The 25,217-nt window shown below is 34.4% G+C and overlaps 2 protein-coding genes across 10 annotated transcripts in view; one reads left to right on the top strand and one right to left on the bottom strand.

The window, feature by feature from the left end:
- LOC127876194 (katanin p60 ATPase-containing subunit A-like 2) overlaps nucleotides 1–8,066 on the bottom strand; it is a 63,427-nt gene extending 55,361 nt beyond the window's left edge. For all 9 annotated transcript variants that reach the window (XM_052421238.1, XM_052421236.1, XM_052421234.1 and 6 more), the window contains exon 1: nucleotides 7,969–8,066. In XM_052421238.1, the coding sequence (XP_052277198.1) occupies nucleotides 7,969–8,022 (54 nt within the window). In that variant the 5' untranslated portion in view covers nucleotides 8,023–8,066. The remainder of the gene's footprint in view (nucleotides 1–7,968) is intronic.
- A 178-nt stretch (nucleotides 8,067–8,244) lies between these two features.
- LOC127876204 (uncharacterized) lies at nucleotides 8,245–9,931 on the top strand. The gene is made up of 2 exons (XM_052421260.1): nucleotides 8,245–8,324; nucleotides 8,669–9,931. The coding sequence occupies exon 2, from the start codon at nucleotides 8,688–8,690 to the stop codon at nucleotides 9,756–9,758; it is 1,071 nt and encodes a 356-aa protein (XP_052277220.1). The 5' UTR covers nucleotides 8,245–8,324; nucleotides 8,669–8,687; the 3' UTR covers nucleotides 9,759–9,931.
- The last annotated feature ends 15,286 nt before the right edge of the window (nucleotides 9,932–25,217 follow it).

Raw genomic sequence — 25,217 nt, forward strand, 5'->3', positions numbered from 1 at the left:
TTTAATTAGCATTTCACATTTTCTTTAATTTATCACGCCCAAATGTTGTTTCATAAGATATATTTTATAAAATAAAAGTGAAATAAAATATATAGTAGTACACAAAATAGTTTTTTTTTTATCTTATCTTTAGCTGCGTTGTTTTGGTATTGTTTTCACTAGTCATAAAGCCAAAGGGCTGTAAATAAATACAAATAACCAGCCATGATTTAATACTGATATTATTTTTTTGCCTTATTCAATGGTTTCTATACAAGTGGCCTGATTGACACAGTCCAGGGGTTTTTCAGCACTGTCTGCGCCTCCGGAAAACGGAGCCACTCCCAAAGCAAACAGACCTGATCCTAAACCGAAATTATAAAAAAATTCCCAATTTCAAATATAAATAAATAATTCATTTATTTATTTTTTTAAGAATGAAGTGCCTTATAACTTGTGTGACTAACCAGTGTTTGTTTTGGTCAAAAATATCTGCTATAAAGTTTTGACTGTTCAGTTTTTATCTCAGAGTGTAACTGTAACTGAAAAACAAAACTGCAGTACTTAAATAAACGTTGAACATGCACAATATTGCATCTGTTTATATAAAGAAGACAAAATAACAAATAAAAACAAATTTATTTGTTAAACCAATGAATTATTTAAGCATGATAAATTCACAATTTTTTCCCAAATGAGCCGTTTTATCGAAGCAAATATTCCCAAAATGGCCAATTTTATCGATAAAAAATTCCCAATTTGGTCAGACTCCTTTTCCCAAAATAGGCAGAAAATCCCCTGCAGTCTCAGCTAAAAATTGAATATCAAAGTCACAGGTTGTTAGCGTGTGGCTATGATATTAATTAGTGAAAACATCATTTTGAATGCTAAATAATTAAATTATAACAAAAAAAACTTTTCTGAAAAATGAATTTTCACTATCAAATATAATTATATATAACAAGGTATCAAACTCAAAATCACCAGAAAACCGGGTGCATCACTTTGAAAAGCCATAACTTTATCAATTGTGCAGCGATTTTCATGAACCTAGTCATATTCAACGCAGAAAAAAAAATTCTTTCTGAAAATGTACATATCTCTTTATATTTCTACAAATGCTTGGTCAAATTTTAAGAAATAACACGATACACAACTTGCGTGACCTACTTGTCAGCGATCAGACCCGATTTATGAATGAAATCTTCAGATGTAAAGACACACCTTGGCATTGAACCAATGAAATCATTTGTGTATTTAAAATGTCGGTTAGTTGCAATGTATGTAAAGAAAGTTTTCAAACGGCAGGCACAGTTAGTTTTGATGCATAATGTAACGGCAAGCACGGTAAGAATGTTTTTATGGTATCGAGGTGCATGAACTTTGCAGGGAAAATGCCCTTTACTCTGTGAAGATTTCAGTCTTAGAGCGGGTCACCCTAGCTGTGTATCGTGTTTGTTCTTAAAATTTGACAAAGCATTTGTAAATATCTTGCAAGATATGTACATTTCCAGAAAGGAAATTGATTTTTGCTTTGAATAAGACCAAGTTTGTGAAAATCGCTGCACAATTGATGAAGTTATGGCTGTTCAAAGCGATGCATCCCGTTTTGGGGTGATTTTGAGGTGCATACCTTGTGTGAGGTCTTCCAGGTGTGGCACTTCAGTTAACATTTCAACCAGTTGGATATTATGTGTTGGTTTGATTTTATGCCATATCCAGTATCTGTGATTACTGTAATGACCAAATGAGAACATATTTCATGCATCCTCTATGTCATATGATCAAATCAACGGTTTGATCTAACTGTACATGCATAATACTTGTCATGTAATTATGAAAGTTAATTTGATGCTTTTATCATCCTTTGTACATCAAATGATTGATTGGCAGCACTTTTATGATTGTATTTATGTGAATTGTATAATGTATAGTGACATAATAGTGTTGATGAGATGTAAATAAATCAAATATATATATTTGATAGTGAATTTTGTTTTCAGAAACGTTGATTTTTTGTTATAATTTGATTAGTTATCATTCAAAATGATGTTTTCACTAATTAATATCATAGCCACACGCTAACCATCTGTGATCAAAGTCTGACATGTAGGAACATGTTGAGTGTTGAGTGTGAAACTGTAGTAACAGCTAAACATACCTGTATGACATACAACAGTTTCAATCTCACCCTTAGACATAGACCATTAAAATCGCTGTATTCTGAAGTGGTGTGTGGCAAACTGTCTTTATGTCAAGGATAAAATACTTTTGACTTAATGGAAAAGTATTGGGTTTTCTAAATATTCAAATTTGCCAATATTAAATTGGAATTTTAACTATTTGACTGGCAATGTTTCACCATTTTGGAACTATTTAGAAAATGTTTATGGTAGTATTCCATATACAACTGGAATATTAATAAATCACTGGAAAAAAAAACAATAACAGTGGTCACTTAACCTTCACACACTTTTCCTTCATTAGCTGTATTACTGTTATAACTGACCTAAGCAAAAATACTAATGCCAGTTACTCAGTTTGGCAAAGCCATGTGTGTGTTTTATGTCCTTTTTGGCAAGCCCTTGAAGTAAAATTTGATCCGCTTAAGAATTGCAAGTTGTGTAAGGATCTCATTTTCTTCTTGATTTTTTCACACAAAAAAACCTCCTGTGCATAGAGGAAAAGGGAGTACTTCCCCCCCATTTTAGAAAAAATTGTCACCAGAATATAGTTTATTTTATAATTCAATGCCCTCCTACATATAGCACATCTCGAGCCTTATACAATATTATATATCTGGTTACCCAAATATTAAAATGTAAACAAATCCTAGATACTTCCAATTATGAGCATTGGTATGGCTAAAATTATTACATCAATCAATTATTTATTTAAAGATTCAACAGTATATAACAAATAGGCAGGCATAAAAATGAAACAGCTAATATATACTGGTTCTACATGTAGTAGCTGAATAAAAAAAATAATAAAATTTACTGGGAACTAAGACACAAAATATTGGGTTATAAATTGGCCGATCAGATAGAAAAACTGGGTGCCTTAGAGGCATTCATGGTGGAAGAAGAATGATTATAACCATGGAAGACAAGATGTAAAAGAAATATTAAAGAAACTCATGAAATTAAAGTGCATGGGTAAATGGGCAACACAATATGAAACTCTGGAAAATCAGTTCAGCTACAACAGTTCTTTGATAATCTATGAAAATGTACTTGTACATGTGAAAAGGACACAAATCAATTACTTGTCTGGACCTATGATTTGCTTGTGCAGGACATTTATAAGTGTGTCAAGATTTTCTTGCTTTCATGTAATAAACCCCCTGTTCTTGTTCATTATACGTTTTGGGTACTAAAACTTCCCTCACACTCCACACTGGTAATTGAAAGCACAGAGCTATCTTGCGTTGCATAACAAATTCTGTCAAGTCTGCATGCATTAAGATGACTCTCTTACACAGATTCTGTCAAGTCTGCATGCATCAAGATGACTCTCTTACACGGATTCTGTCAAGTCTGCATGCATCAAGATGACTCTCTTACACGGATTCTGTCAAGTCTGCATGCATCAAGATGACTCTCTTACACGGATTCTGTCAAGTCTGCATGCATCAAGATGACTCTCTTACACAGATTCTGTCAAGTCTGCATGCATCAAGATGATTCTTACACAGATTCTGTCAAGTCTGCATGCATCAAGATGACTCTCTTACACAGATTCTGTCAAGTCTTCATGCATCAAGATGACTCTCTTACACAGATTCTGTCAAGTCTGCATGCATCAAGATGACTCTCTTACACAGATTCTGTCAAGTCTGCATGCATCAAGATGACTCTCTTACACAGATTCTGTCAAGTCTGCATGCATCAAGATGACTCTCTTACACAGATTCTGTCAAGTCTGCATTCATCAAGATGACTCTCTTACACAGATTCTGTCAAGTCTGCATGCATCAAGATGACTCTCTTACACAGATTCTGTCAAGTCTGCATGCATCAAGATGACTCTCTTACACAGATTCTGTCAAGTCTGCATGCATCAAGATGACTCTCTTACACAGATTCTGCAGTGAATAGTTTGATATGAGCCCTGTAACATGCCCCTCGTACATGGTCATTATTTTTAAAGTTTATCTTTGTATATCAATGTTTGCACCACTTTAGTTTGTATATCCAATACTTCCAAAAGATTTCCATCAGCAATGTTGGTATCTTTATCTTCTCCATACAAGAGACCGACTTATTCCAAAGGTTAAGCATCCAGAGACTCTGTCTCAGTGAACACTGTTACTACCAAGCTTTAAGCAATAAGCTCAAATCTTTAACTATTTCACTGTCTTCTTTCCAAATTCTGTGCCTGATGTTTCTCTGTAATTTGCTACATACCCTGTTCTCAATCATGAAAACTCATTGTAATTTTTTTCTGAATATCTTCAAAGTCTTTCTTCATCTCAACATACAACTGTCTTGGAATCTTCCTTGTTGAACTCAATGCACAGTTTCCTAGCTTTCAAATGATCACCATCATTGAATTCTAATTGGTTTACTTACCCTAGTGCACCATCAAGAAAAAAAGGGTGTATCTGACTAAAGCAAATTTTGTTCCTGTAGCTAATGGATTGAAATAATCACACACTCATGCATATCGAGCATAAGAGTAACAAGCAACACTGTTAAAAAGCTCTTGAAGAGACCATTCGCTATTTAACATTCATGCGCAAGGCTTGTGAAAGTAGCTATAAGGGAGCTGCATGATTAATATCCTGCTTTAACTGCATTTTTTAACATAACTATCTCCTATAATAAGGCTCTTTGATAATTAATTCTGGTTTCCCTAACACCGCTTCCCTTAACTAATAACACCGCGTGCAGCTCTTTGAGGCCTTCCATTCTGATACTAGAGTTGCTCACAAAGTGGTACAATTTGAACAACAGAATTTCTATGTTAACTTTTCAAAAGCCTTTCTTAATAGAGTCTGTTACTGCTAGATTCAACTTGTGTGTCATACAATGAGTTTGAAACATGAATGGTACAAATGCAGTGCTCCAGCTAGGATTTGAAAAGGGCAGGGGGGCTTTTTTGTCAAAAGGGCACTTTGGACGCGCAGTATTTTGTCAAAAGGGCACTTTCAAGCGCGCGGGCGTTTCTGGAATTCTTCCGCTTGCATGTAATTTTATATGTTATTAATAATTGTTTGAATATATTATTCCCATTATTATTAAACAATTCAAATATAATGTATACAATGAGGAATAAATTAATTACAATGTATTGTAATTAGAGATTATTAATCATCATATGTAAAAAAAAAAATATATTATTTTTTTATGTTATGGGCAGGGGGGCCCTAGGAAGGGCAGGGCGGAGGTTCGGGAGGGCAGGGCGGGGCACCCTTCAATTTAGGCCTAGCTGGAGCACTGATATGTATATCTTTGCTAAACACAAACACTTGCCTTTCTGCCAGACATTACAGAGGCACTGTCCGTAGCAAGAGACACAATCTTACCAGGGTCAAGAACTAATCTTTATGTTGTAGGCCTTGACATCTTTAATGTGTATATTTCCTAAAATTTCCTCACAGATTTCCCATTCTTGACCAGTCTGACACCGATTGATAATTGTTTGTTTTGTGAGGTCAGTTCTCTCATCAAGCATAATGGAGTAAACATCTTAGGTTGTAAGTTCTGCTACTAAATCTCGTTGAACTACAGTCTTGATCAGCCTTGGCACTGTATCTCAGCTTATATTTGTATATTTAACAGTGTTTTTTTTCATTCAAAATTGGGTCCGGTAACTGGACCCATTCCCAATGGAAAAAAAGTATACATTTTTCCCAAAAGGGATTTAAAAAGTCCCAATGAAAGGTTTAAAAAAAAAATATTTTTTTTTAGATTTCAATATTTTGTTCATCTCCCATCCATTTAAGTTCATATTAAGAAAATATATTAAATATAATACTGAAAACACTTATATTCTTAATTTTAAAGTGATTTTTTAGCAAAACAACAACAACAATTATTTCCCAATTTTAGTCAAAACGCTGTGAAATTTCCCAATCCAAAGGGACCTGGCCCCATTCCCAAAATGGTAAAATAAACACTGTTTAAGGTGAGTCCCATTAAATCTCTCAAGCTGAAGAACACCAATTACCTTACCTGAGGGCATTTCATCTCTTTCAGCATAATAAACAGAATCATCATCATCCACTTGTCCACTGGTATAACCAGACACTTCACAAAACAAGAGAATGAAGCTTCTGCTTTGGAAGTAAATATTTTCTTCCTCAATCCTTATGTTCAGTACTTTTATTGTGGCTTACTATCATTTTGTTTTGGATATTGCATGATCCAGCACTAACCCATACTGTTGTTACATTACCTTTCATACAAATGTTGCATTTAAGGAGTCTTTCCAAACTCTGTCAAGTGTTCATCAACGACAACCAATTGAAATCATTATTTCAAGGTTATATCTTTTTGAGACACAGAATACCTGCACTGTTTTGCACCCACAATTTCAGAAGCTGTCACTATGTGAGCTATTAAATCTGAGAGTTTATTATCAAAGGCTCTGGGAGTACGTTTATACAGGGCCCTCTCTTGCACCCAGGGGAAGCCACCCACATCACTCATGAGGTGAAATTTTCGTGCAGATTACCTTTTATGGGGGATTTTTTTACTTAGTCTCTCATTACTTCATTTTTTATTTACATGTTTGCACTATATTCATTGCTTTTTTAGTATATTTGACACTCTGACATATTAGACTATACTGTAATGATGTAATATAAAATGAATGTCAATATAATAAAGAGGTGAAACTTCTGTTGTTCCAGCAGTATTTCTCTCCTATTTTACACACATACATGGTCCTTTATTTTTGCAATTTACCATTATCAGTGCTCAAATAATTATTGAAAAGACACATTTTCTTCTCTCTTCTCTTAACTAGTCAGTGAATATGTTTTTTTTTTTAAATATTAACTGTTTGATAAGAACATGACTGTATCGAGTAGCGTGAATAAAATAAGCTTGTTTCATGAGTTTGCACAGACTCTTGTTGATCTTCAATTTCCATCGCCTTGTCATTTGATGACGTGGTCGCCAATGCCTGTGTGTGGCTGTCTGTTTTGTTTTATTAATACTATCTAATGCAGTTTGTTTTAAAAGAAAAAATATTTTTTGCAGGAAGAAATCGTTTTTTTTGTTAGCTTTTTTTCGATATGACTTAGCATTGTGTGACATTTTATTATCCAGAAACGGTGTAGATGTATAAATCATGCAGGTGCGCGAAACGTAATATTTCCTGTCTACAGCCGTATTGATGAGGCTAGAAAACACTAACAATATCTGTTCAGCGTTACAGGTTTTGCACTGTTTGTTTTCTTCGTTGTTTTTTCTAGGGGGATTTTTTTCCACAAAATCTATAGGAAAAAAAAGAATACTTTTTATAAGGGGAAGCCGCCGATATTTGGTGGTAAAAAGTGCAAAACAAGGGCCCTGTTATATGAGTTTGTGATTTGACAGGTAGACATTGATGCGTTTTTGCAATATCACTTTTCCTTAGCATTTTCAGTGGTGATCAAATTGTGCACCTTTGGACAAAAGATGGCACATTGCAACTCTCAGCAACCCTTTGGGTTATAAAGATGAGAGTTGAATTATTGCAACTTTAGGTGACACACCAAAATTTCATAAAACAACAAAATCCGTATGTTAATATAAGACAAGTTAAGCTGGTCTATTGAAAATGAAAAGAGCATGATTTTTCGATAACATTGCATTGTGATTTGAAACAGCATATACCAAAACATCCGTGAAAAAAGTAAAGTAGAAACATGCATGAATAAATTTCTAACTTCGGATACAAAACATTTCGGACAACGTAGAATAACAATGAATTCTGCACACGATTGTGTTTATTGACATATAAGAATATTCTTAGTGAATGAAAGTAAAATCTTACAGCTTCTCTCGCTTGATTTGCAGTGCGAATCGCTTGATAACTTAATTCCGTCATTTTTTATGTTGGCATTTTCTGTCGCGATGATATACAACAAAATGGCGGATATTGTCAACGGAACTCTCTAAAATAATTTTGAAAACAACAATACCAAAATTAAATAGTTTTTATATGATATATAGCAGAAATTGATAAAATATACAAAGTCTATGAATCATACAGTTGTATAGAAAATTTTCTTTTAAAAGCATTTCGTTTACCATAATTTAGAGGGTAGACCTTCACCTTTAGCAAATTGTAAACTGAAGAAATTTGACGTCGAAGTTTCACTTTGAGGAGTTTCTGCTTGATTATACCAAGTAAAATGCAATATTTTGATACATTAAAAACCAAACTCTCGTTCTTGGGATAAGTTTTATTTTAAACGTTAAACTCGCATGCAGTTAATTCAAATTTTAAAGTTGACCATTGTCAATGCACAGAATATATGTAAAAGGTTACCCTGCACTAACAAAACGTAGATAGGGCTTACAAAGACAAAGTTACATGTTTGTGGGAAGTTTTAGACCGTTGATCAAGCAGCTTGTTGTTCTTTTCTCATGTGCTATCACATTATTATAATCATTTTTCATTTTAAACCACATGCCCAAAAGTTTGTGCAAGTAAAATGAAAATATGGCTATCATATATTTTTTATTTTCAGAATTTCACTTGGCTGAACCATGTCAGAAAACACAGACTTTGGAAATAAGAGAAAAATTGAATGTAACACCAATGCAGCTTCACCAATTAGCTTTAAGAAAGCAAGGTATGCATGGCAGATCAAAGGAAACAGAAGGGCGTGCCCAGAAGGTGGTGTTTCAACTTCAAGTCAACAAAAAAATGGCAGAGATAAGTCAAGGAACAATACAAGTATGCAAGAAAGTACAAATGCCAGAACTTTTATCCAAAATAATTATGTGGATCGGAATCCAATTGAAAACCATTTACCTGTGGTACATAGGTTTAAACATTATTCATGTGATCACATTTCTGAAACTACTCATTTGCCAAAATTGAGCACATTTATGCATGCATCAAGTCATGTTCAAAATTATGATTTACAAGAAGATTCAGATGTCATGGAACCATTTGAGGCACAGATGACTACATCTGTCAAACAGCTAAACAGAGCAAGAGAGTGTGTAGATCGCATATGGCGCAGAGAAGAAGAAATGGGCCATGCAATTGTAGACAATATGGTAAATAAGATACTTGAAGAAATGGGTATGTGTCCTGACCTTGAAACAAATAAAGACAAGCCCACAACCATGGCGAAAAAGTTCCTTGAAAGTTGCGGCGTTGACTTTGCTATTGGAAGCCAGGGGCTGAACCCAAGGCTTCAACATTTGTGTGATGAAAATGATAATTTTTCAGACATTGACATCGAGGAAAGGTTCACTAGACAGAATTGTGAGAATGGTGGACCAATAGTAGTTAATACTGAGAAGCAAGTGAGAAACAGCGAATTAGAACAATCTGACTATAACTGCAATACATATTCACAAATGTCTTTCAATGACTTAGGGAATTTACCTGATCAAATGAAAAGTAGGAGGAGAGAAGAAATTGCTTCCAGAAGTATGGAAACAGCTAGTGACAATTTGTATTCAAATACAAGTGATATACCAACAGCAATAAAGGATTCTCAAGCAATAACTGAGTCTGAAAAACTAGAGTACATGAATCTTGAGACAATTGAAGATTTGGCTGTGTCAGCTGCAATATTTTCCAGCGGTCTTGCTATTCCTTGAAGTGCTGTTGATTTCTTTAAAATATATTTTTTGGTTTAGGTTTCACACTACTTTAAAATCAAAATAAGACTTGTTGGTGAATTGTGCATGAATGTGTTGTAAAATGCATTTTATTTATTTTCATTTAGATATAATATTTTAGGAAGAGTATTTAACTTATGAACTTGGAGTACTGATGTTAGTGATGTATTCCCAGTTAGAATTATTTCATAGAGCATTAGCCAAAGGGTTTCGTTACAAAACATCAAAATGATAAACTGTTGATAAGCTATTGATACATGATGCAAAGGTTTAATTTAGTTTTTTATTATAACTTTGGTTGACAATATTTTTATTACATTTACAGACTCTGTTTTACAGTTTTGGAATTTATTCTTGATTGTATTGTTGAACAATTGTTGCATGATGTTTGTTTTTTTGCTTTTAGACAATTTTGCATATGTCAAGTCTAACTATAAGTCATAACTACAATTTCACCATTGCCATATGCACATCATTGTTAGTATAAACAGATATATTCATGAATACCAAGTTTTATGATTGAACTATTTCTTCATCCTTATATGAACTGTTATAGTCAGCATCATTTTGTGGTCTATAGTAGATGTATATTGTTGAACATTATCTGTTATTGCTGATATCTAAACCCAAAAAATATCCAAAACATGCAACATGAACTTCTTTCCAAAAATTGGATTAACACCACAGGGCCCTCGTTTTGCACTTTTTACCGCCGAATATCGGCGGCTTCCCCCATGAAAAAAGTATACTTTTTTCCCCTATTATAGCTAAAAATCCCCCCCTCCAAAATTTTTTTTTTTTTTTTTAAAAACTTTTATACCTATGTTGCCTGCTGGTATCGTGCTACTAACCTTTGATTTAATGTATATCTATGTATATTACATTAAAATATTATAATGCAAACATGTACAAAAAAAATGAAGTAATGAGAGACTAAGTAAAAAAAATCCCTCATAAAAGGTAATCTACGCAAAAATTCCCCCTCATTACGGCTGTGGGTGGCTTCCCCTGGCGGCAAGAGAGGGCCCTGCACCATCACATGCATTACCTGATTTGTTCTCTTCTTCCATGCTATTCTTTGTTTGTATTGGACATGTACCTTTATGTTTTTTGTCTCAATGAAGACCATTAAAAGTTTCTTTTATCTAACATATCACTTAGTCTAAACCTATTCATTTTAGCTCTATTGCATTTAAAGCTTTAGGCTTATTGAAACACTCTCGAGTCCGTTTCCTGGTACTATTGAGTTTCTTTGGGGGAGATCGAAGGAACGCTCTCAGTGGGGATCCAACCTGTCACAACATATCCACTACGGCACTGTGACCTAAAGGTTATAGTCATATTTGACATGGTAACATCATATCACTTATCATTGTGGACTGTTCAACCTTTATAAGTACTTTACTGTATACATGATAAGTATCTGATTCTCCTTGCGCACATAATGATATGTAGCATGTAGCACTTTTAAATGTTTGTTACTTAGATAAAAGTTGTTGGTGGAGATTGTAAGGAATAATATTAGTAGTTTTCTTTTAAAAGTCCATAAAATAAATGTTGTATTTGTGTAAGTCATACTTAAGATCTTCTAAAACATATGCAGTTATTGATCTATTTAGTTTATGTTTACGAGCAGGTTTAAGCTGTATTATTTCGGTAATAAAGCCACATACCTCTATCAGTGTTGTATCTTACTTCATACTTATATTGCAAGTGGGAGTGTCAAGTGAAAGTTTTCTACCCTAGATCTCAGATTCATATCCAGGGTTGCAGTTTCACCTTTGAGATCGCATGTTCATCCGTAACTAAATTCAACCATTACATTTTCGGGTTTACCTTTTAAGCCTTCATTCTTACTGTATAAATAAATAATATCACTCCTTTATTCTAAGATCGGTATACCGCTTTGATCACAAGTGTACCTAGATCTCAGATTCACACCCAGAGTTGCAGTTTCACCTCTGAGATCGCATGTTCATCCGTCACTAGCATCCTTCGATTTTAGCAAGTTCAACCATTACATTCTCAGATGTACTCTTTAAGCCTTCATTTTTACTGCATAAAAAATCACTCCTTTATTCTAACTAAGGTATACCGTATCGATCACATGTATCCTTGTATTATATTGTGATTAACCCATTTATGCCTAGTGGACTCTCCCATCGTTCAAAATTGGAACAATTTATTTCCAAAATTAGGGATGTCTAGTATATTTATTTCTATATTTAGAATATTACTTACATAAATTCCTTTAAGCAAACAGCGCAGACCCTGATGAGATGCCGCATTATGCGGCGTCTCATCTGGGTCGACGCTGTTTGCCAAGGCCTTTTTTCTAGACGCTAGGCATAAATGGGTTAATGTAAATTCTACAGCCTCCAAACAGCGAACCATAATCTCTGAATGTCATGTGTTATTTGGCGTATCGGGTTTGCCTCCCATAAGACAATCGCAACGCAAAAACGGATAATGCACCACATAAAGTTATTCGCACGGAGCTCTCAAAGGACGTTGTCCATTATGGTGCTTTGAAGATTGTATGGCCCCTTGTCGTGCGAATGTTGACCAGAGCAACGTGAGTTTGATGAGTGTTATACGTTTGTTCAACTCATTTATGCTATGCACGGGGCCCCTGCGTCGGTTGCGGCGAACATGCCATGTAGGAAAAGACGCATGATCGACGTTCGTCCGACGCAAACTCGACATCATGTGGACGAAACGCGGCTCTCACCAACATTGTTCACTTTGTCTAATGAGCATATCCGCAGATTACTACGTGTCTTGACATGCAAATGTCATACGAATCATTTTTACCTGAACATGTTCACCAACATCGGATGGCACAGTTCAGAAATCAAAATAATATTCTGTTTAATTAGTGATTTTCTTAAGCGCACACTACTGCTCAATATAAAGGGAATTCGATGCTTAGTTATTCACAAAACCATATTGCCTCGTCCAATGCCGATTAGAAAACATTTTGTGTTCTTAACACATCTTCTGGTACAAATGTACCGGGGAAGTCCCGTGAAAGTCATTCGACAAAATATTTGGTTCATAACTTACTACTAATAACCAAATTAAGGAATGTACGTAGCGTACTCGGTGAGAGAATTTGCTCAGAGTTCCGGCTATGGCGTACACTCATAATTAAACTATATAATTAATATCTGGGCCTACAGTATTTGTGTATGATTAAAATTGAATAGGAACCGTTGCGATGTTTGGATATTGTTGTTTTTTTGTCTGACATTTCTACGCAAAACAATACCAGGAATACTCGTACAAACAATGGAAAGACGTTTTAATATCGATTAATACCGATTGCCCTGGTCTATTTGGCGTCAAGTGGCTGAACCCACAAACGACTTAGTCGCTTCATCCTATTAATGTAAGAAGCTTTTTAGTTCTGGAACTCAACGAAATCGATGTCTTCCATGGGCCGTGTGCGCATCTGGTTACACGAGCAGCCCTGCTGAAATGTTGCGGCACGGTGCACACATGCCCACTGCAGTTTAGACCTATATAGCAGTCAGCACAGGCTAATCAAGGACGACACTTATCGCCTAAACTGCAATTTTAGAGGTGACTTTCTATAAACGTAAAATTTTATTAAAGTGGAAAGTGTCATCCAAATCGGGAAGTGTCATGCGGACTGCACATGCTAATCTGGGACGACACTTTACGCACATGCTTTAAGCCCAGTTTTCACAGAACGAGGTTATATTGATATGTTGGGGAAAATATCGGGACGACCCAGGGGAAGTTGACACATTATTTTATTTGGATTTATTTTCCACCGTAGAGCCAAGCAGTTGTCGCGTAATCCCTAGGTGTGAGATGCAGTGTGTCCAGCAAATGGCCCGATGGTGTCGGGCGTTCACGAGATCTTAAATCCGACCAAGGTAAATGATCCCGGAACAGGCGTAATTTTTACATCACGAATAGTTCCGGGGGTAAACGTCTTTGATCGGATTTTGGATATTTTCCGCCGCTATTTCCCCTCCCTCGAGGAGAGGGGGGTTGGGGGGCATTTATAATATTATGATGATCGTTCAATTTAAGATATTTTGTTACATTTAATTAGACATAAACGCGATTAGAAAATGTAAATTGTGTTTGAACAAACGGTAAATCGTTTTCATGGTTATTTGTCTACTGAATTAAATTCACGACGTAATGAATAAGTAACAGTAAAAAGTTACTTATTTCTTCGGTTATGACCAAAATGCAGTTCAATATTTCACGCAATAATTATATATAAGTAGGTGGTCACGCGTTCAGTAATAATGTTTTAAAACAATTCGTTATCTTGTTATATTATTCACTTTAATAAACAACTACTAGTAGAACTTATGTCATGTTGTGTCTGTATTACATGCTACGCCATTGCAGAACACAGATTTGTTCCTGACAAATCTGACAGAAAATACTCCATTCTAGAAACATGTTTCGAGTATATAGTCGACTCGGTAGATCGAAAACGAGGATCTCTATATGTGATGATGTTGCTACTGTACGTATATTCGTTACTTTTTAAGTAATATCCAAGACATTTAAATTGCATAGTTACACGTGAGATTTTCGTAAATGAGGCATAGTCACAATAAACAAGTATACGTTAAAAGATAAAAATAGTACAGTTCCATGGAAAGAATGAATATGTTATGCGGCCTTAAATAACAAAAGGAAGCCGATGATCCAAAAACCGAAAATCTCCGCGCGCATGCGCATTAACTATAACGCCTCCACGGATGAGATCTCGGCAGAAAAGCAGGTGCAAATACAGAGGTGGCTTACCAGCGTGGAGCGTCAACAGCCGCCACCGGAAGTAGCCGTGATGGACGCCACTGGGGCAAGTCAGAAACCGCATGTTGATACAAGCGATGAGGAGAAGCTGGCGTCCATAAAAGCCGCCCTGGAGCGTCTGGACAGCGGCACGGTCGCGAGCAGTTTCAGTGGACGCAGCAACGGTCTGTCTACATGTGTTATGATTATTTTTAACTTGTGAATTCAATGCTGTACCAACTTTAAATTAACCGATGCAGTGCTAAACCATTGATTGTTTTCTCCTTTTTAATATGTTGCGTTAACTTTGAACAAAACCGCACACACATATTTATTTATATGCGACTTTAAACTGATGTTCAAAATTTTAATTCATTTTTTTATTTGTGAACACATCGATGCTAATGCTCGTTAAACTTAAATCATGGTTTCTAGATAAGCGAACACCCTATCCATCTACACCGTCTAGAACGCGCACGTACCTTCGACTCGATTTACCACTTCCGGTTCGCGCATACCGGGAAGCTTGCAAACGCATGCGCATTCAACCACTTCGACGGGTTCTGGGTCAGTTTGGGCGACCACGCATTATTCTTAATGACCTTTGTATGTCGTCCTACGACGTTCGAGCAGCATGCCAGGGGTTAAAGGTAAAAACATGTCCAATTTAGCGTACATTAAACGTTAATTAAGAGCATGCATGGTCTACTTTTAGTTGAAACAAAATACCGGTGTAACAACCCGTTTTGCAATAAACCCGTTTTGCAATAAATTTATTGCAAAACGGGTTGAAGTTTATTATTGCAATTTGATTTTTTTACAACAACCCGTTTTGCAATAAACACGTTTTGCAATAAATTTATTGCAAAACGGGTTGGAGTGTCTTATTAATTCAAATGGACTGGAAGAGTTAAAAGGGAGTTTTAAGTGTTGTATTTAAATAAAATTGTTATAAAAATAGACAAAACTGTGAGTTAAGCTGCCCCAAGGGTGTTTCAGGAGAGGTCCAGGTAGCTGGCGGAGGCCTCATACTTTAACACATGCGCTCATAAAAATAGTTATTGCTTCCCTATACAGTAATTACATGTGTTATCACATCGAAATTAAATAAACATCATAAACACATTACAATATAAACATATTGGATAAATACCGGTATGTAACAACCCGTTTTGCAATAAACCCGTTTTGCAATAAACCCGTTTTGCAATAAATTTATTGCAAAACGGGTTGGAGTGTCTTTCTAATTCAAATAGATTGGAAGAGTTAAAAGGGAGTTTCAAGTGTTGTATTTAAATACAATTATTATATAAATAGACAAATCTGTGAGTTAAGACTTAAAATGCATGGAAGATGATGCATTTCGAGATTTAATACTAATTGTTTCATATTGATTTGAAACGGTATAACGGAAGTTTTAAATGTCGTCTCTAACGTAAATATGATAAAACAAGGCTGAATGTTTATATAAAGTGATGTTCACCAATTTGGGAATTAAGTGAAAAATACCCACAAGTGCATAATTTTATTGCAAAACGGGTTGCAGTGTTTTATTGCAATGTGCATTTTTTATAACAACTCGTTGTGCACTAAACTCTTTTTGCAATAAAATCATTACACATAAACTTATTGATTCAAATTGATTTGAAACGCTGACGAGAAAGATTCAAATCTATATTTATATATATCTATATATGGAGTTTGTATACATATAATAAGACAGAGATGTCAGATTCGACCTAAAATGAACAGACATTGAAAGTGACCAATTCCATGAGTAAATGTGATAAACAAACACAGAATATATAATTGTATATAAACAGTGATCTTAACACTTCCATGATTAAGCGAATGTAACCCAGAAATCCAAAAATGTTATTGCAAAACGGGTTGCAGTGTCTTATTGCGATGTAAATGAAGAAATAAAAGCCCGTTTCACAATAAACTCGTTTTGCACTAATACATCACACATGTACTTATTGACTCCAATTGATTGGACACTTATCGAAGAAAGTCTCAAATGTTGTTTATAAGGATTTTTTTTTCAAAATAACACAGAGGTGTAAGATTCGACCAACAAATAAAAGGCAGTTAAAGTGATCAATGTCATGAGTAAATGTGATACAACAACACCGAATTGTTGTAGAAAGTGATTTCAACCAATTTAATACTTAATTGAAGAAAACCGAGAACTGCAATAATTTTATTGCAAAACGGGTTAGAGTGTCTTATTGCAATTTAAAATTTTCATAACAACCCGTTTTGCAATAAACCCGTTTTGCTATAAATTTATTGCAAAACGGGTTTGAGTGTCTTATTGCAATTTGATTTTTTACAACAACCCGTTTTGCAATAAACCCGTTTTGCAATAAAATCATCACTGTAATGGATTGGCAGAGTTAGAAGGGAATTTGACGTGTTTTATTTAAATAAAATTGTTATAAAAAACAGACAAACATGTGAGTTTAGACTTAAAATGCATGGAAGGTGATGCATTTCGAGATACGATAAAACAACACAAAATGTGTATCGAAAGTGATTTCAAACAATTTAGTACTAAAGTTAAGATAACGCAAAATGCAATAATTTGTGGAAAAACGTGTTGAACTGTCTTATTGCAATGTGAATTTTGTGTAATAACACGTTTCGCAATAAAATCATCACATACTAATTGTTTCATATTGATTTGAAACGGTATAAAGGAAGTTTTAAATGTCGTCTCTAATGTAAATATGATAAAACAAGGCTGAATGTTAATATGAAGTGATGTTCACCAATTTGGGAAGTAAGTGAAGAATACAAAGAAGGGCATAATATTATTGCAAAACGGGTTGCAGTGTTTTATTGCAATGTGCCTTTTTTATAACAACCCGTTGTGCACTAACTCTATTTGCATAAACTCAAACACACATGAACTTATTGATTCAAATTGATTTGAAACGCTGAAAAGAAAGATTCAAATGTCGTATACATGGAGTTTGTATACATATAGTAAGAGAGAGGTGTAATATTCGACCAAAATTAACAGACATTGAAAGTGACCAATTTCATGAGTAAATGTGATAAACAAACACAGAATGTATATAAACAATGATCTTAACACTTTCATGATTAAGCGAATTTGACCCAGAAATCCAATAATGTTATTGCAAAACGGGTTGCAGTGTCTTATTGCGATGTAAAAAAAGAGATAAAAGCCCGTTTCACAATAAACTCATTTTGCACTAATACACCACACATGTTCTAATTGATTCCATTTGATTGGACACTTCTCGAAGAAAGTCTTAATGTTGTTTATAAGGATTTTTTTTCAAAATAAGACAGATGTGTAAGATTCGACCAACAAATAACAGGCAGTTAAAGCGAGATTATACGATTTTGTCAAATATTTATGAATTTATACAGTCGAATTCGCCAGCATGTATATCATGCATGTACGACGTGAATCATAATTTAGTTTTAGTGCAGATTCGTTCATACGATACACAGACACAATTTTGTTTTACGGATCATTTTAACGAATATCTTCGTCACAATCGGCTCGGGGGGCTAATTTGTATTTGCTGCATTTTATGAAATTCGTCTTCAACGTGTAATTTTTCTTGCCTGTTTGGTGTTTTTGTAACATATTTTTATCAATATATTACAATTTAACACATATAAAAATCATATAATCTCGATAAATTTCATGAGTAAATGTGATACAACAACACCGAATTGTTGTAGAAAGTGATTTCAACCAATGCAATACTTAATTGAAGAAAACCGAGAAATAAAATTATTTTATTGCAACGGGTTAGAGTGTCTTATTGCAATTAGAAATTTTCATAACAGCCCGTTTTGCAATGAACCCGTTTTGCAATAAATTTATTGCAAAACGGGTTGGAGTGTCTTATTACAATTTGATTTTTTTTTACAACAACCCGTTTTGCAATAAAATTAGTGCACTTCTGGGTTTTCTTCACTTCAGTACGAACTTGGTTGTACTCACTTTTGTAATGTTTTATCATATTTATTAAATCGATAACTTCCGATGTCGTTTTTGTTTGTCTGCACTTATACTTATATGTTATTTTGAAAAAGAAAATCCGGAAGTACGACAGTTTTTTAGACTTTATTTTCACAGTTTTCTATCAATGTGAATCATATAGAACATGTGTGATGCGTTTAATGCAAAACGGGTTTATTCCAAAACGGGTTAATATTAAAATTTACAAATTGCAATAAGACACTCTAACCTGTTTTGCAATAAAATTGTTCACTTCTGGGGTTTCTTAACTTAATTTCGAAATTGGTGAAAATCACTTCATATATACATCATTTGTTGATTTATCATTTTTTCCTTCTAGACGACATTTGAAACTTCCTTTATACGGTTTCAAATCAATTTGATACAATTAACACATATATGTGATAATTTTATTGCGAAACGGTTTGTTACACACAATCTTGACTTAAGCTCCAAAATGGTTGATATCACTTTCTATATACATTATGTGTTGTTTTATCGTACTTAATCTCGAAATGCATCGCCTTCAATGCTTTTTAATTTTTAGTAGAAATTAACAATTTTGTCTATATTCGGAAATACTATTATTTCAATACGAGATTTCAAATTTCATTTTTAATGTTTCCAATCCATTTGAAAACATTAATACATGTGTAATTATTGTATTGCAAAACGGGTTTACTGCAAAGCGGGTTGTTAGGAAAATTTCCAATTGCAATAAGACAGTCCAATCCGTTTTGCAATAAAATTATTGCAACTCGGGTTTATTGCAAAACGGGTTGTTATAAAAATATCAAATTGCAATAAGACACTCTAACCCGTTTTGCAATAAAATTATTGCAAATAAAAGTGCGATGATTTTATTGCAAAACGGGTTTATTGCGAAGCGGGTTGTTGTAAAAAAATAACTTGCAATAAGACACTCCAACCCGTTTTGCAAGAAAAATATGCACTCCTGGGTATTCTTCACTTAATTCCCAAATTGCTGAACATCACTTCATATATACATTCAGCCACAAAAAATATTGCAAATTGGGTTTATTGCAAAACAGGTTGTTATAAAAATAGCAAATTGCAATAAGACACTCGAACCTGTTTTTGCATGTTTGTCTATATTTTATAACAATTTTATTTAAATAAAACACGTCAAACTCCCTTTTAACTCTTCCAATCCATTTGAAGTAATTTATACAAGAGTGATGATTTAATTGCAAAACGGGTTTATTGCAAAACGGGTTGTTGTAAAAAAATCAAATTGCAATAAGACACTCCAACCCGTTTTGCAATAAATTTATTGCAAAACGGGTTTATTGCAAAACGGGTTGTTATGAAAATTTCAAATTGCAATAAGACACTTTGACCCGTTTTGCAATAAAATTATTGCATTTCTGGGTTTTCTTCAATTAAGTATTGCATTGGTTGAAATCACTTTCTACAACAATTCGGTGTTGTTGTATCACATCTACTCATGAAATTGATCACTTTAACTGCCTTTTATTTGTTGGTCGAATCTTACACCTCTGTCTTATTTAGAAAAAAATCCTTATAAACAACAATTTAGAATTTCTTCGAAAAGTGTCCAATCACTTGAAGTCAATTAGTACATGTGTGATGCATTAGTGCAAAACGAGTTTATTGTGAAACGGGTTTATATTTCTTCATTTACATCGCAATAAGACACTGCAACCCGTTTTGCAATAACATTATTGGATTTCTGGGTTAAATTCGCTTAATCATGAAAGTGTTAAGATCACTGTTTATATACATTCTGTGTTTGTTTATCACATTTACTCATGGAATTGGTCACTTTCAATGTCTGTTATTTTTAGGTCGAAACTGACACCTCTGTCTTATTATATGTATACAAACTCCATATATACGACATTTGAATCTTTCTCGTCAGCGTTTCAAATCAATTTGAATCAACAAGTTCATGTGTAATGATTTTATTGCAAAAAGAGTTTATTGCACAACGGGTTGTTATAAAAAAAAAAAACATTGCAATAAAACACTGCAACCCGTTTTGCAATAAAATTATGCACTTGTGGGTATTTTTCATTTAATTCCCAAATTGGTGAACATCACTTTACATAAACATTCAGCCTTGTTTTATCATATTTACGTTAAATACGACTTTAAAACTTCCGTTATACCGTTTCAAATCAATATGAAACAATTAGTATTAAATCTCGAAATGCATCATCTTCCATGCATTTTAAGTCTTAACTCACAGTTTTGTCTATTTATATAACAATTTTATTTAAATACAACACTTGAAACTCCCTTTTAACTCTTCCAATCTATTTGAATTAGAAAGACACTCCAACCCGTTTTGCAATAAATTTATTGCAAAACGGGTTTATTGCAAAACGGGTTTATTGCAAAACGGGTTGTTGTAAAAAATCAAATTGCAATAAGACACTTCAAACCGTTTTGTAATAAATTTATTGCAAAACGGGTTTATTGCAAAACGGGTTGTTACATACCGGTATTTATCCAATATGTTTATATTGTAATGTGTTTATGATGTTTATTTAATTTCGATGTGATAACACATGTAATTACTGTATAGGGAAGCAATAACTATTTTTATGAGCGCATGTGTTAAAGTATGAGGCCTCCGCCAGCTACCTGGACCTCTCCGGAAACACCCTTGGGGCAGCTGGATGTGTGCACGTGCTTGGCATGCTAGGAGAGAACACCAACTTCACGGAAGTGGTTCGTACAGAATCGTAGTGATTGGGTGTATTCTGTTTTAAATTTATCAATCGACTTAAACATTCAGTTGCAGTCTGTAGTATCACGATTTTGGGACAGATAAATAACGTTTTTAATTGCCTTTAAATGATTTCAGAGTCGATCATACATAATACCTAAATTGGATATGACTTGTCACAAATATAGGCGGCTTATGGATGGTTATTAAATGTTTTAAATACTAACGGGGCAATGTTAAGATATCCTGAACTATTAATTAGCGCCTGGCGGACAACTGCTTGAGCGGTGCCGACATAAAGGCCATTGGGAACCACTTCCTTTACAACAAGGTCATCACGGTGCTCGACATTTCCGGTAACAAACTGACGGACGCAAACGGTGTCGTGGTGGCTAACATGATCAAGGTAACCATACTTACATTTCTATTAGACATTAAAAATTGCACCCGGTTACTCTAGTTACCTAAGATGCATGACACGATGATAGTATTCACCGACCGACTAGACCGACTCAAATTTCAAACCTGATTGTTTTACAAAATTCTGAAGCGCACTTATTTACGTGTCCACACAATTTTCATTTACTTTGCCGACACATATAAAGGATTTTTGCAATAATAGAAATTCAAAGTTGGAACACATATCTGATTTGTACTGCTCTCATGAGGTTAATGCATTTTTATACTTCCGGACGAACTGTCAGTCCGTCAGTTTGTGCGTCCGTCCGAAAACTTTAACATTGGCCATAATTTTTGCAATATTGAAGATAGAAACTTGATATTTGGCATGCATGTGTATCTCATAGAGCTGCACATTTTGAGTGGTGAAAGGTCAAGGTCAAGGTCATCCTTCAAGGTCAAAAAACAAAATCCAAGGGAAGTAACAAGCTTTAAAGGGAGATAATTTCTATTTTATACAGATCATTTTCACATAAATATTTTTTAAAGGGATATACACAAATTTAATTCAAAGCGGCGCAGTAGGGGGCATTGTTTTTCTTACAAACACATCCCTTGTTTACATTTAAAATGCACGCGTGGTTCGTGCTTTGTTTTGCTATACACAGGAAAAAAGCGCATAAATAATGTGTAAATGTCAAATGTCACGTTATCCACGAAGACCGTAATGTTCAGTTCGCAAACGATACTTACTTTTGATTCGTGTAAAATGTAAAGTTATTACTACTATTACTAGTTATTATTATAAATATGATTAAATAAAATCTCACACCTGCGGTTTCTGCATACAATTAATAAATTACAATGAAAGTGTAAGGTTTCAGCTCTGTAGTTGAACATCATAATGTGCGTAGAAGTAGAACGCTTTCAACAAGGAGTACAATTACCCATGTTTATTGCAACGAGCAAGCTGTCAAACCTATTTTTGTCGTTTTGATATGTCCGTTTAAAGATGTAAAGAATTTATAGAAAATTAAGACCGCGAATTGACATTATTCCACAGTGTATATTTGATTGACGATGGTCGCAAATTATGTTTGGTTATTTGCAAGCGTTATAATATCATCCATATACATGTATTGAGAACATTTGTCATGTAAGGTAACTTGGCGTTCGTTTCGGTTTATTCAAAATTATTTTGCCTGCTCGTTTTTTGTAAAGGTGTTATTTTTCAGATGTGTGTTTGCTTGTTTGCATATAATTGGAAACAATAATCGAAGCTTGTCAATTGTTACTTTAGCATTTCAAAATGAATGCGGGTCTATAAACTTGTTCTATTTTTTCTCCGTTGTTTCTGTCCCTTAGCATAATTGATGAGCACACACGAAAAGATTTTTTTTGTATAACATATACACCAGAATCTTTATACTACATGTACATATAGTTGTATAATATTTGTTGACTTCGATTGGGATAAAACATGCAATACATGTATTTACATGGAACGAATAAACCGTGCTAATACGATTTAATCGTTATAGAAGATCGTGCGTCGTTGGTAATTGTTTCCTTGAAACCTACGTCTGTCGTGCGTCGCGTTGCATTTCGTCGTTGTAAGTCCACAGCTTCCAGTCGACAGGACACGTTATTGTTCGATATATTGCAGAGAGAGCGTCGTTGATTATGTTCGTGTGCTGAGTTGAATACTAGTAGCTTGTGTCAGGTTGTCCGATCGATGCACGATATTCAATGCGATACACGATACGGAACTCGATATTGATCACCAGCACCAACCCATGCGAGAGACACCAGACCCAAAGACAAATCTAATAAAAATGTTGGAGGTCCGATAACATTTTTAGGATTAAAGGGCCTCCAGTCTGGTAAAAAAGTTCCATGCGCCATTTTACTTTCATAAACAGAGAAAACAGATAGAAGAACATTTTAAAAAATGGTTGGATTATAGATCGTAATGTAATAATAATATGAACGAGTTATTACAAAATGAAGAAATTTTGTCTTCTACACCCATTCACACGTCTAATATGGATAACTGTTAACATACACTAGTCTATATCATTATTACTGAAAAAATGTCCGGTATTGTCTGGTGAGTACTTATGATTTCCACAATTGGCAGAGACTTAAGGCCTGTACTACTTCACAGTTTTCACATGGGTTGAACACTTGACAACGACCAACGACATTCGAATTTCGATGAAACATTTCCTGCAAAAACATAGAGCGACATTTATATATTTAAACGCCATGTGTCTTTGTAAATTGTCTAATGGCTTTGGTAGTTAAGGAGTAACTTATCGTGTATCGACCAAAAATGGAGACAGGAGAAAGTCCGTGTGGCATAACCGGTTTCAGTATCGTATAATATCACAGGTTATATTTAGTATTGATACAAGACCTTCTAATGGGCACAGGTGGTTAGTGTGTGGCTATTAATTAGTAAAAACATCATTTTGAATGAAAAATAACCAAATTATAACGAAAAATCAACTTCTCTGAAAATCAATGTCACTATCATATATATATATATATATATATATATATATATATTCAAATAAAAAAGACTCGAAAACAGGGTGCATCGCTTTGAACAGCCATAACTTTATCAATTGTGCAGCGATTTTCACGAACTCGGTCTTATTAAACGCCGAAATGAATTTCCTTTCTAGAAATGTGCATATCTTGTAATAGTGTTACACATGCTGGGTCTAATTTTAAGAAATAGCACTATACACAAATCATGTGACATACTCGTCATCGATCTGACCCGATCCAAGACTGAAATGTTCACGGAGTAAAGGGGATTTTGCCTGCAAAGTTCACGGACCTCGGTACCATAATTCAATAAAACGTATGAAAAACATATTCTTACTGTTCTTGCATTACATTATGCATAAAAACTAACTGTCCAGCGCCTTTTGAAACATTTGTTTACATACATTTCAACTGGCCGACATTTTAAGCATACGAGTGATTTCATTGGTCCAATGCGAAGGTGTGTCTTTACACTCTGAATATTTTATACTTGAATCGGACCAGATCGACGACGAGTAGGTTACACGAGTTGCGTATCGTGTTATTTTTTTTTTAATTTGACACAGAACTTGTAATACATATTACAAGATATGTACATTTCCAGAAAGGAAATTCATTTCTGCGTTGAATAAGAAAGAGTTCATGGAAATCGCTGCACAATTGATGAAGTTATGGTTGTGCAAAGCGATGCACCCTGTTTTCGCGGGATTTTGAGTTGAATACCTTGTTATATATATATATATATATATATATATATATATTTGATAGTGATTTTTTTCTCAGAGAAGTTGATCTATCGTTTTAATTTGATTAGTTTTCATTCAAAATGATGTTTTTACTAATTAATATCATAGCCACAAGCTAACCACCTGTGCTAATGAGTACTTGTTTATGCGAGAACATTTCAATAAATCCAGATAATTATGTCCGTGGTAAACAGTAAAGTACGCAGAACAAGCGAACACAGCAC

This window comes from Dreissena polymorpha, chromosome 4, assembly GCF_020536995.1.
Source record: "Dreissena polymorpha isolate Duluth1 chromosome 4, UMN_Dpol_1.0, whole genome shotgun sequence".
NCBI lineage: Eukaryota > Metazoa > Mollusca > Bivalvia > Myida > Dreissenidae > Dreissena > Dreissena polymorpha.

Coding starts and splice junctions, on each gene's coding strand:
- LOC127876204 (XM_052421260.1), top strand. CDS start 8,688: ATGTCAGAAAACACAGACTTTGGAAATAAGAGAAAAATTGAATGTAAC.